General features: G+C 48.8%; 1 protein-coding gene across 2 annotated transcripts in view; it reads left to right on the forward strand.

Annotated features, from left to right (window-relative positions):
* The window catches only part of USP7 (ubiquitin specific peptidase 7), a 377,898-nt gene that overhangs the window by 43,511 nt on the left and 321,661 nt on the right, over nt 1-12,726 (forward strand). For both annotated transcript variants that reach the window (XM_030213526.1, XM_030213525.1), the window contains exon 2: nt 5,805-5,906. In XM_030213526.1, the coding sequence (XP_030069386.1) occupies nt 5,805-5,906 (102 nt within the window). The remainder of the gene's footprint in view (nt 1-5,804; nt 5,907-12,726) is intronic.

Consider the following 12,726-nt stretch of genomic DNA (forward strand, 5'->3'; position numbering starts at 1 on the left):
TCTCTTCCTCTCAGCTGGCATTACTTTAAAGCTGTGCCTCTGTCGACCTCGGGGAGTGAGTGGCGGCCTCCGGGGGGGGGGGGCAAGTGAGCGACGGCCCTGGGGGGGGGGGTGCGGGAGCGACTGCGCGTTGACCCTGTGTTTGGGTGGGTGGGAGAGGTTGCAGTTGCCGCGAGGCTGCTGTACTGTGCTTCTCTTCCTCTCAGCTGGCATTACTTTAAAGCGCCGCCTCCGTCGACGTCGGGGGGGGGGGGGGGCAAGTGAGCGACGGCCCTGGGGGGGTGCGGGAGCGAATGCGCATTGACCCTATGTTTGGGTGGGTGGGAGGGGTTGCAGTTGCTGGGGTTCTGTGAACTGTGAGGGAGTGTGGGATGTGGGTTCTGTATGTGAAATGGGCGGCGAGGGGCAGGGGGAGATCGCGCGTTGTGGAGTGTCAGTGCTCCGCCCTCGTCGTCATCACGTAGTGATGTGAGGGCGGGGCACACAGTCATGGGCAAAAAGGATATCTCGACGCCTCACACTTCCAGATGAGGTTTCATTTAGAACATTGGGTCTGCGAATTATGTGTGGAAGGGGCGTGGCTGAGGGCGGGTCTATGAGTGACAGTGAGTGGTGCTGACAGCCTAGCCTACCAACAGTGAAGGGCTTCAGTGTTTCCCTGGCACAGAGTGAGCTTCAGAATGTTGGAGGTGAGAATTATTTATATAGATAGAGGGGGGGGGGGGGGGGGGGGGGGGGGGGGAGTACATAAGTGATGCCACACTGGGAAAAGACCAAGGGTCCATCGAGCCCAGCATCCTGTCCACGACAGTGGCCAATCTACAATTCCAGGAATAACATGTATAGAGTTTTTTTTTTTTTTTTGCTGTTTTCTCAGCAACTGCTTTGAATTTGAATGATACATTTTATGTACTTATTTAGGCATCATACTTATGTATTACTATTAAACAACATTTAGTTATCTAAAGCTATGTTAATGTTACTAACATTTTAGCGTTACTATCTAGCAATTTTTGCGCATTTAAAAGTGTTTGAGCTAAAACCTAGTAAAACAATGTCATTCAAATGATACATTCCTTGTCATCAGAAGCAGATGAATCCATTACAAATGGGTTGTGTCCACCTACCAGCAGGGGGAGATAGAGAACACTGAAAACCATAGTGCCTCTAGGACGGCTAGCTCCATTTGCCTCTCAGTATTTCTCTATCTCCCAGCAGGGTTGGACGCAGCTTGTTCAGCTCCTTCAAGTTTCTGCCTGGGGTGGCTCCTGTGCTTTTGCCAGTTGTAGCAGGGGTGTTGTGGCTGAGTGGAGCCCACTTTAAAGGCACATAGGTTCGCCCTTTCCCTGCCTTACTCTCCCCCCGGGGTGGATGCAGGTGTATATAGGTTCGCCCTTTCCCTGCCTTTCCCACTCTGTTCTGCCTCAGGAGTACCTCTGTAGCTGTTTGCCTCCAACTTTCCTCACAGCGTTAAAAAAAAACCGCGCTTTTCAGCGCTACTATTTCTGAGGCTTTTCCTGACTGTGCAGCGTGACTGGAGCTCGTGGACTCAGTCCTTTGAGGTAAGAGCGGTACTCAGCTCCTCCGGGGAGGCCCTGCGGATGGCGTTTCGATCAGGGTGATTTTGGCGCGAAGCCGCCATTTTGAATTTTATTCCGCTGTTTTTCGGCGATGGCTGCTGAGGGAGTTAAGCGCTGTTCCCGTTGTGGCAAGCGCAGATCAGCAGCGGGGCTCTGTAAAACGTGCTGTCTAGACGGTAGAGCCAGTACGAGCATGGCGAGCGATGGAGCTGGCAGCGGGCGCATTTTGGAGGCGCTGCATGGCTTGACTCCCGCGGTTGCGGAGGAGTCTTAAGAGCAGAGGGGTGCCTCGGGCCGAGGCTACCAGAGGAGCTCCGTTCCCTGTGGCTCCTAATTCGGAGGCGGGAGGTCAGGGTGAGTTTTTCTCCCCGAGTTTGTGCTTATTTTACATAAAGCCTTCATGTTGAAAAGAGCTCTGCGCAGGTGTCTGACACTGCATTGCTACCTGGTCCCCCTGCAATCTCTGGGCTGGGTCGTCAATATTCCCGACCTAAGGCGGTGCAAGCTTCAGATTCAGGTCCGTCTGCTCCGGAGGATGCCTCGCCCGCGAGCTTGGGACTTTGTCCAGCTGTTGGGGTCGATGACGGCCACCTTGGAAGTGGTGCCATGGGCGAGAGCGCACACGAGACCTCTGTAGATTGCCCTGCTTCAACGATGGTCTCCTATGTCCCAGGATTATCAACGCAGACTCACGTGGCTCCCTGCGGCCCGACTCAGTATGGAGTGGTGGCTCTCAGACAGCATGCTGCGGCGAGGAATGCCGCTAGCGCTTCCCGTTTGGTGCCTGGTGGTAATGGATGCCAGCCTGAGGGGCTGGGGGTTCACATTGCAGGGGAAGCATGCCCAGGGTCTCTGGACACCCGAGGAGTCGGAGTGGTCCATCAATCGCTTGGAGTTGAAAGCGATTTTCCAGGCTCTTCTGGATTTTCACTTGACCCAGAAGGATTGGCTGTCAGAGTTCTGTTGGCCAATACGACAGCAGTGGCCTACATAAATTGACAAGGCGGCACCCATTGTCAATCACTGGCCGCAGAGGCCGCTCAGATATGCCACTGGGCCGAGCTACATCTGCAGCTTCTGTCAGCAGCTCACATAGCAGATCAGAGCAACGTGCAAGCCGATTTTCTAAGCAGGTATCAAATCGACCCTGCGGAGTGGGAACTGGCAGACAAAGTGTTCCTTCCGATCTGTGCCAAATGCCAAAGTCCTGTGCTTTTTCAGCAGATGGAGAGATCCTTGCTCAGCGGGGTTGGATGCCTTGGCTCAACCCTAGCCCCCAGGCCTCCTGTAAGTGTTTCCTCCGTGGCCCTTAATAGGGCGACTCTTCCTGCGAATTCGGCTGCATCAAGGAGTGGTGATCCTCATTGCCCCGGATTGGCCCAGGCGGCCGTGGTATGCGGACATCCGGCAGATGCTGGTGGAGGCTCCCCTTCCTTTGCCTCTGGTACCGAACCTGTTGACGCAGGGCCAGGTGACCATGGAGGATCTATGCCGCTTTGGTCTTATGGCATGGCTATTGAGAGGGCGCAATTGAGAGACAAGGGCTATTCTAACAAGGTCATCTCCACTCTCTTGCAGGCCCACAAGCATTCCACTTCCGTTGCCTATGCTCGGATCTGGCGCCAGTTTGAGGCTTGGTGCGTTTCTAAAGTGATCACACCCATGCGGGCTTCTGTCTTGCCGATACTTGACTTTTTTAGGACGGTGTACAAAAAGGCTTGGCCTATAATTCCCTGCTTGTTCAAGTGGCAGCTTTGGCATGTTTTCAGGGAAAGGTCTCGGGCCTCTCCCTGGCTGCGCATCCGGACATTGCATGATTTCTTAGAGGGGTGCTTCGGCTCCGGCCTCCCGTGCGAGCCCCTTGTCCGGCTTGGAACCTGGAGCTAGTATTAAAGGCTCTTCAGTGTTCGCCCTTCGAGCCGCTGAGGTGAGCTTCGGAGAAGGATGTGACTCTAAAAACAGTCTTTTTGGTGGTTATTACATTGGCGAGACTGGTGTCTGAGCTCCAGGCGCTGTCCTGTCGAGACCCATTTCTGCAATTCTCAGAGTCCTGAGTTATGGTACATACAGTGCCTTCCTTCCTGCCTAAGGTGGTTTCAGCGTTTCACCTAAACCAGCCTATTTATCTGCCCTCCTTTACTAGGGAGGAGTTTCCGGAATCTTTTGGGCAGTTGCACCTTCTGGATATGCGCAGGGCTCTGTTGCAGTATCTGTAGATGTCAAATGCTTTCAGGACCTCTGATCACCTCTTTGCATTGTTGTCAGGTCCTTGTAGAGGGTCTCCAGCGTCTAAAGCCACTATAACCCGTTGGCTTAAGGAAGCCATTTTTCTGCTTATCTGCTATCTGGCTGGCCTGCCCCTGATGCCTTTTAAGGCACATTCCACAAGAGCGATTTCCTCCTCTTGGGCTGAAATGGGAGCACTCTCTCTTCAAGAGATATGTAGTGCACCTACTTGGGCTTCTAAGCTCTCTTTTGCCCGTCATTACAGGCTGGATGTGGGTGCCAGGAGGGACGTGCTTTTTGGAGCACAAGTGCTTGCGCGTGGTATGGCTTGTTCCCGCCCTATCTAGGGATTGCTTTGGTACATTCCCATTCGTAATGGATTCATCTGCTGCTGATGACAAGGAAGGGAAAATTAGGTTCTTACCTTGGTAATTTTCTTTCCTTTAGTCACAGCAGATGAATCCATGATCCCTCCCTGATTGACTCTGTTTTGTGTTCAGTTTTTCCTGCAGACATGTTCCCTCATTGGGAGAAGTTGTAAAATGGTCTTCAGGATTTCTGTTCTACTACAGGCGGTTGAATTCGTCCCTCCTTTGTGTTATTGCTTCTGTTCTGGGGCGTTCGTTCACTATGAGGAAAGTTCATGTTATTCTACTTTGCGGTTTTACACGGCTTTGGAAGCTTCAAAATACTGAGAGGCAGATGGAGCTAGCTGTCCTAGAGGCGCTATGGTTTTCAGTGTTCTCTATCTCCCCCTGCTGGTAGGTGGACAAAACCCATTCATAATGGATTCATCTGCTGTGACTAAAGGAAAGAAAATTACCGAGGTAAGAACCTAATTTTCCCATTAACAATGTGTGAGAAGTTCACAGTCACTCTGAATACTCGGTGTTCACCCCCATTTTTAAACAGGCCTTCTGTCGCTTTGTGAAGTTCTTAACAGCCTTGTTGGTTGGTCCCTGTACAGGGATGTCCCAGATCATCTGTAGCACTTGAGTTTGGTGATTGATTGTGGCTTTGGGTGGAGCTTGTGATAGGCCTCCAACTTTGCCCCCAGACAAAAAGTCTGTGACTGAGATGTCATTAATAGTAAGTTAGTACCTCTTTTTTTTTTTTTTTTTTACAAATAACGATAGTTTCACACTGCAAAATCAGTGGGTGGTCATGCTAAAAAGTCTGTAACTTTGTCATATTTTAAAGATAATCTCATTCCACTCATCACATAAACATAGCTAGTAACAAATAAAGCTGTAAAATTTCATGTTGAGATTCCAAGCAATTGCTGGGAAAACCCCCCAAAAACAGCAAAACCTCTAGGGGTTACTTTTTGCCTTACCCTCTATTTCTCTATGTAATCTTAGATTCACTTATCATTTGTGATATATCACATGTAACTGTTACTTTTTTGGAGAACTATGTAGATTTAACATCCACCTCCTGTACTCGTTTTTATAATCTACAATTAATTTACATTAAAAAAATATTTCTAATGTCTAGAATTTTTGTTTAAAACCATTAATCATTGAAAAAAATATATGCAATTTCTGTGCAAAGCGTAGAGACTTTTTGACTCTACACATTTTACTCTAGTAGGCTTAACAGCACTTGGCTAAAATTCTGGATACATCATTTAACGTGGTCAGATTGAATCCACCTCCGCCCACCTTATTCTGGAGCCAAAATTGGCTTCATACAAATGAAGTTTTTTTTTTTTTTTTTTAATATTGAGTTTGTTGATTTAATTTGACCTTGAGGGCTCAAAAGTGTTCAAAAAGGAGAGTTGGGGTCTAAAACGTGCCAGATCTATGTGAAATGGCACAGAAACCAGCACCATGTGAAGACCAGAGCCTGGATACTTGAATGTAAAATTACGTTCAGAATTGTGGTAGTAGCATTGCAAGCTTTATTTTTCTAAAACCTTCATATGGTAAAATAGTTTGCCAGTTCCCTTAGATAATGTTGTTAATCTCTTTTTTTTTTTTTTTTTTTTTTTTTAAGCTGATACAGATGATCCTCCGAGAATTACTTCCAATCCAGTCATCAATGGGAATGTAGCTATGTCTGATGGACATAATAACACAGAAGAAGACATGGAAGATGGTAAGTCAGCAGAATGGCAGTAATTCTTCACCACTGTTAAGCAAACTGTAGGCCTGGTTTGTAAATTCACATAACTATGCTGGGATAGTTCCATAGAGCTCAATGTTCAATATAGTTCAGCATTCTGTCTCTGATAGTGGCAAGCCTGGATTACATGGACTTGGCAGATCCTTACTAACATATTACCTACTCTCTGAATTAAGAGGTGGAGACATTCATCTATCTGGTGCTAGTTGTTAAATGAGTGTGCGCTCCAGAAACTTGTCAATTCAGGCATGCTATTAGCATTGTTGACTGAAAAACAAATTCTTTGTTTTAAATCCACTACTGTTTTATGGAGTAATTAGGGAAAAAGTATTTTATGTTCTCAATTAGAGTAGCCTAGTGGTTAGAGCAACAGGATGAGAACCAGGGAACCGGCATTCAAATTTTTCTTCTCTCACTGGTACTTCTTATAACCTTGGCAAATCATTTAACCCTTCGTTGCCTCAGAAACTGTACTTTCCAGGAGCAGAGATCTAAAGCCTGGTGTTCATAAACAAGTCTTATGTTCTCTTAGCAGACACACTCAGTTTTACTTATTTGGATTTATTTTTTTATTTTTATTATTTATAATTTTTACATTATTCATCAAGCTTTACATCTTGAACAGAAAAGGTACTTCATCAAAGAAACAGAAAAAAACAAATACATCCTTAATTCACAATTAAGAGTTAACAGATAAGTACACTCGAGTCCTCAGTTTTGTGATCCAAGAATTACACATGTGGAAAATAAAGAAGAATATAATATTAAGAATTATTAAACCTGACTAAACAAAGAGTTCCCATTTCAATCGTAGCTCTATATTCCCTCTCAAACTCTTCTGGTAACAAGAAATTCTGTGAGTTGTGAGGATTCATAGAAAACATACTTCACTGACTGGTAACAGACTACGCACTTACAAGGGTAACGTAGGTAAAAGGTAGCTCCCAACTGAAGGACACCTGGTTTTAAAAGCAAAAATTTATAATGTGCATAAAACTGAGTTCTTCAAAATCAGATGTTCACTGAAATCGCACCATTGGTCATTTGAGTTCATTTGATGCTGTTGAGATACTTATTCTAAAGTTTTCTTAGATGACTTACGTTTTTACTGCATGTATGGGGGAGTTTAGCGAATCCATTAACTGATGGGTTGTATCCGCCTACCAGCAGGTGGAGATAGAGAACACTGAAAGACCATAGTGCCTCTAGGATGGCTAGCCCCAACTGCCTTCAGTATTTCTCTATCTCCCAGCAGGTGTGGATGTAGCTTGATCAGCTCCTGGATTTCAGACGGCCTGGGGTGGCTCCTGTGCTTTGCCAGTTGAGCAGGGGTGTTGTGGTTGGTGGTGCCCACTTTAAAGGCATATAGGTTCGCCCTTTCCCTTTCCCTTCCTTACCCATTCCCTCCACCCCCTGGAGTCCCTCTGTTGCTGCCTGGCTCTAACATTCCTCACAGCGTTAAAAAAAAAAAAAAAAAGCGCGCTTTTACTGCGTGGCTGTTCTGAGGCTTTTTCCAGAGATTCTGGTTCTGTGCAGCTTGACCGGAGCTTGTAGACTCGGTCCTCTGAGGTAAGAGTGGTGCCCAGCTCCTCCAGGGAGGTCCCGTGGACGCCGTTCCGATCGGGGCAAGTTTTGGCGTGAAGCCGCCATTTTATTGCTATATTCCCGTCCTGTTGGACGATGGCTGCTGAAGGAGTTAAGCGCTGCTTCCGTTGTGGTAAACACAGATCAGCGGCGGGGCTGTGTAAAATGTGCTCCTTGGACGCTCACGCTAGTATGAGCATGGCAAGCGATGTTTCTTCTCGCTCGATGGAGCTGGCTGCGGGCGCCGCGTGTTGCGACCCTTGCGGTTGCGGAGAAGTCTGAGTGAAGGGGGACGTCTCGTTTAGAGGCTGCCAGAGGAGCTCCTACATCCGTTTCTCCTAATTCGGAGGCGGAGGGCCAGGGTGAGTATTTCTCCCCTGAGTTTGTGCTTTTATGCATAAGGCGTTCATGCTGAAAAGAGCTCTGCCGCAGGTGTCGGAAACTGCGTTGCATCCTGGCTTACCTCCGGGTGTTGATGCCCCGGGGATGACTTCAGAGGTTATTTCCTCTCCCGAGCGTTGGAAACACGCTAAACATAGACGGGTAAATTCCCCGTCTGAAAGTGGCACATATCCTCCCCCCCCCCCCCCCCCCCCCCCCCCCTCTGTGGTTGGGCTGTGGAGAATGAGGGACCTGGCAGGCCCTCAGGGACGGATGATCCAGAGGAGGGTGCCTGTTTGCCACTGGATTTGGATGATCCCAATGCGGTTCGGATTTTCTACCGTGACGAGCTGCCAGCTCTCATTACTGACGCCTTGCAGGCCCCCTCGATTGATGATCCTGCTAAAGGTGAGGCCTCCTCCGTTAATGTTAGGATGGCGAGTACTAAGAAGCCTTCTCGGGCCTTTCTGATGCACGACTCCATCCAAGTGCTTATTTCTGCTCAATGGCCTGACCCCGATAGGCCTTCAAAAGTGGCCAGGGCTATGGGTCAGCTTTACCCTCTGCGTGAGGAGTACTTGGCCCCTTTGGGGATGCCTAAAGTGGATGCATTGGTTACGGCGGTGACAAAAAAGACCACTCTCCCAGTAGAGGGAGGAGTCGCTTTGAAAGACATGCAGGACCGGTGGCTTGAATCCGCGCTGAAGCAGTCCTTTGAAATTGTGGGCCTTGCCTTGAGGGCGTCTATTTGCAGTTCCTATGCAGCCCGGGCATGTCTTTCCTGGCTACAGCAGGCGGTGGAACAACCCGCCGATGGTGTGGGCCCCCTTTCTGAGGTTGCCCCGTGGATGGAGACGGCCCTGTCATGTTTGGCTGACGCCCTGTATGATCTGGTCAGAGCTTCGGCTAAACAGATGTCTGTGGCGGTGTCCGCCCGCCGCCTTCTTTGGCTGCGGCATTGGGCGGCTGACCTGGCTTCTAAGCAAAGATTGGTGAGGCTACCCTTTCGGGGGCCTCCTGTTATTTGGAGAGGCATTGGAGAAGATTGTGAAAGACCTGGGTGAATCCAAACCCCAGAGGTTACCTAAGGATAGGCCGAGGCCTTCTTCCAAGGGTTCTGTGTTTCCCTCCTCTTCCAGACCTCGCTTCCGTGAAGCTCGAAGGTATCGCCCGGGGCGCTCTGCTGGGTTTTCTCAACGTGCCTATTTTCAGCAGAGGAACTCCTTTCGCTCTGACAAACGTTCCACAGGGGCCGGTTCAAGGCCAGGAGTTCAGGGTCGTCCTCCACAATGATGGGATGCCGGTCCACTCCTCCTTGCCTGCAATAGGAGGATGTCTTTCCCTCTTTCTTTCTAGAGGAGTGGACCAAGATTACCTCAGATCAGTGGGTCCTGGACCTGATCAGAGAAGGTTACCGACTGGAATTCGGTGCCCCGGTGAGAGACGTGTTTGTGGAGTCCCGATGCGGCACTGCCGTAAAACGGGCGACGGTAGACAAGACCTTAGAAGTCTTGCTGCACCTCGGAGCGGTGATCTCGGTGCCTCCCGCTGAACGCGGCTGCGGCCGCAATTGCATTAATTTTGTCGTGCCTCGAAAAGGCGGGTCTTTCAGGCTGATCCTCGACTTAAGAAGAGTCAACAGGGCCCTCAGAGTACGACATTTTGGCATGGAAACCCTGCGCTCCGTCATTGCGGCGGTACAGCCAGGAGAGTTTCTCATGTCTCTGGACCTAAAAGAAGCTTATTTACACATTCCTATCTGTCCTCCACACAAGCGGTTCCTCTGCTTTGCAGTGTTGGGAAAGCATTTTCAGTTTCAGGCCTTGCCTTTCGGCCTAACCACAGCTCCCCTTACCTTTTCCAAGGTAATGGTGGTTGTAGCTGCCTGTTTCAGGCGAGAGGGTATCAGAGTTCACCCTTAATTCGACGACTGGCTCATCAGAGCGGACTCGGCAACCGAGAGTCGTCTTGCCACAGCCAGAGTGGTGGCGGTCCTGCAGGCGCTAGGTTGGGTGGTCAATATACCCAAAAGTCACCTAACCCCCTCTCAGTCTCTCGAGTATTTGGGGGTCCTGTTCGACATGGCATCAGGGTTTGTCTTTCTCCCCGACCAAAGGTGGTGCAAGCTTCAGAATCGGGTCCGTCTGCTTCTGCGGATGCCTCGCCCGTGAGCTTGGGACTTTGTCCAGCTGCTGGGGTCGATAACGGCCACCTTGGAGGTGGTGCCTTGGGCGAGAGCGCATATGAGGCCTCTGCAGATTGCCCTGCTTCAACAGTGGTCTCCGATGTCCCAGGAATATCAACGTAGACTAACGTTGCTCCCTGCAGCCCAGCTCAGTTTGGAGTGGTGGCTCTCCGACAGGATGCTGCGCCAAGAATTGCCTCTGGCGCTTCCTTCCTGGTGCCTGGTGATAACAGATGCCAGCCTGAGGGGCTGGGGAGCGCATTGCCAAGGAAGCTATGCTCAGGGTCTATGGACACCCATGGAAGCGGGGTGGTTCATCAATCGCTTGGAACTGAGAGCGATATTCCAGGCTCTTATGGCCTTTCAAAAGACTCTGAAGGGGCTTGCTGTCCGGGTTCTGTCAGACAACACGACAGCGGTGGCATACATAAATTGTCATGGCAGCACTCAGTGCAGGGCCCTGGCCGTGGAGTCCGCTCAGATTTGCCACTGGGCCAAGCTCCACCTGCAGCTTCTGTCAGCAGCTCACATAGCAGGTCAGAGCAACGTGCAAGCCGATTTTCTCAGCAGGCATCAAATCGACTCGGTGGAATGGGAACTGGCAGAAGAAGTTTTTCTTCAGATTTGTGCCAAATGGGGGACTCCCGGTATGAATCTAATGGCGTCAAGTGCAAACGCCAAAGTTCCTCGCTTTTTCAGCAGAAGGAGAGATCCTCACTCGGCGGGGTTGGATACTCTGGCTCAACCCTGGCCCTCGGGCCTCCTGTATGTGTTTCCTCCTTGGCCCTTGATAGGGCGAGTCCTACAGCGGATTCGATAACACTGAGGGCTGGTGATTTTCATTGCTCCTTATTGGCCAAGGCGTCCGTGGTATGCAGATGTCCGCCGGATGATGGTGGACGCTCCTGTTCGTTTGCCCCTGGTGCCGAACCTGTTGGTTCAGGGTCCGGAGTCTATGGAGGATCCCTGCCGATTTGGTTTTACGGCCTGGCTATTGAGAGGGCACAATTGAGAGACAAGGGCTACTCTAAGAAGGTCATCTCCACTCTCTTGCAGGCCCGCAAGCGGTCCACCTCCGCAGCTTATGCTCTGATCTGGTGCAAATTTGAGGCGTGGGGTGTTTCAAAGGCAATCACACCCATGCGAGCTACAGTCTCAACTGTGCTGGACTTTTTCCAGGAGGGCTTACAAAAAGGCCTGGCTTACAATTCCCTGCGGGTGCAAGTGGCAGCATTATCATGCTATCGAGGGAAAGTCGCTGGCTTGTCTTTTGCTGCTCATTCGGACATTGCCAGATTTCTCAGAGGAGTGCTTAGGCAGAGCCATGCAGCAGAAGGTGACTAAATGCAAACTCAAAGTGAAGTTTGCTGCTGGCCAGGTAAGGGGAGATAAAAAAAGGGGGTTTATTATGTGGGTTTGGCCAGGGGTTTCAGAGATGAAGGGAGAACAGGGGTAGCCTGCTGCAAGTTGCAGCATGAGTTGTCTTGTGACTGGAAGAACTTTAGATGAAAGTTCTAAACTGCCGAATCAGGCAGTTGGGAAGGAGTTGCAGTGGTGTGAAGATGTGGGTGCATGTGAAATGTTTTATGAGGGATAATGTAATTTATGGGGTTAGGGCTTGGTGACATAAAGTTAATAGCAAAGGTTCTAATGTATATGTTTCTCAAGAAGTAAATGGGGGGAGTTTGGCTGTGGGAAACTTTGGCTGTGGGAAACTTTAAAAGGGACTGTAAAGTTAACACTTGAGGTATGGCGTGAATGTGGGTGGAAGTTGTAATGGGATGATGCTGTGGGTTGGGAAAATTAGGGATCTTTAATTGATTATTTTAAATCACAAATAGTAATTTGCTAAGGCAGGATGCATTTAAAAATGTGCACTCACTAGAGAGGCAGGTTTCTTTGAATTATTAAAGAGATAATGGGGTGAGGAGAGTGATGCCAGCCAACGCAAGAGAGATAGCTTTATGGGAACCAAACTTTGGATTATAGCTGTGATTCCTGTACTGAGACACGTAGAAAACAAAGGATAGAAAGATAGAATAGTTATACTTACCTGATTCTAGTGTTGTGCTTGTGTGGATTCTGAAGAACCTGGAGGATAAAATTTGATCACAAAGAATCAATTTCGGGGGGGGGGGGGGGGGGGGGGGGGGGGGGGGGGGGGAGCTAACTTAGAAACTTACCTATTGTTTTTTACTTTTAGAAGAAAGAAAAAGTTACTTATCTGATATTGATCCAGAAGTGTTGAAAATGCTTTTGTGCTATACATGAATGTTATGCTGTTGACATCTGAGAATACTGTAGAAAGGAAAGTGGGTAAATACTGCTGTTTTCATAAATGGTATAAATGGTATAAAATAGAACTTGTTTTAATGTTAAATTCCCTGGTTTGGCCTGGAGATTATTTTGGGGAAACATCTGTGCCATACTTCTACTAACATGCAATACCTTAATCCGCCACCAGGGAGTTTACATAAATACAATATCTCTAGGAGTGATTCTAGATTATTTGTGCATCAAAGTGCAACTGACATCAGCAGTTAAATCTTTGTTTTTTGCCTTAAGACGTATACATTCACTTTGATCATACCTTACAACTCCTGCACTTAACTAGTTGTACCATGTGTTGGTGCCATTGAAATT

This window comes from Microcaecilia unicolor, chromosome 8 (genome assembly GCF_901765095.1).
Source record: "Microcaecilia unicolor chromosome 8, aMicUni1.1, whole genome shotgun sequence".
In the NCBI taxonomy this organism is placed as follows: domain Eukaryota; kingdom Metazoa; phylum Chordata; class Amphibia; order Gymnophiona; family Siphonopidae; genus Microcaecilia; species Microcaecilia unicolor.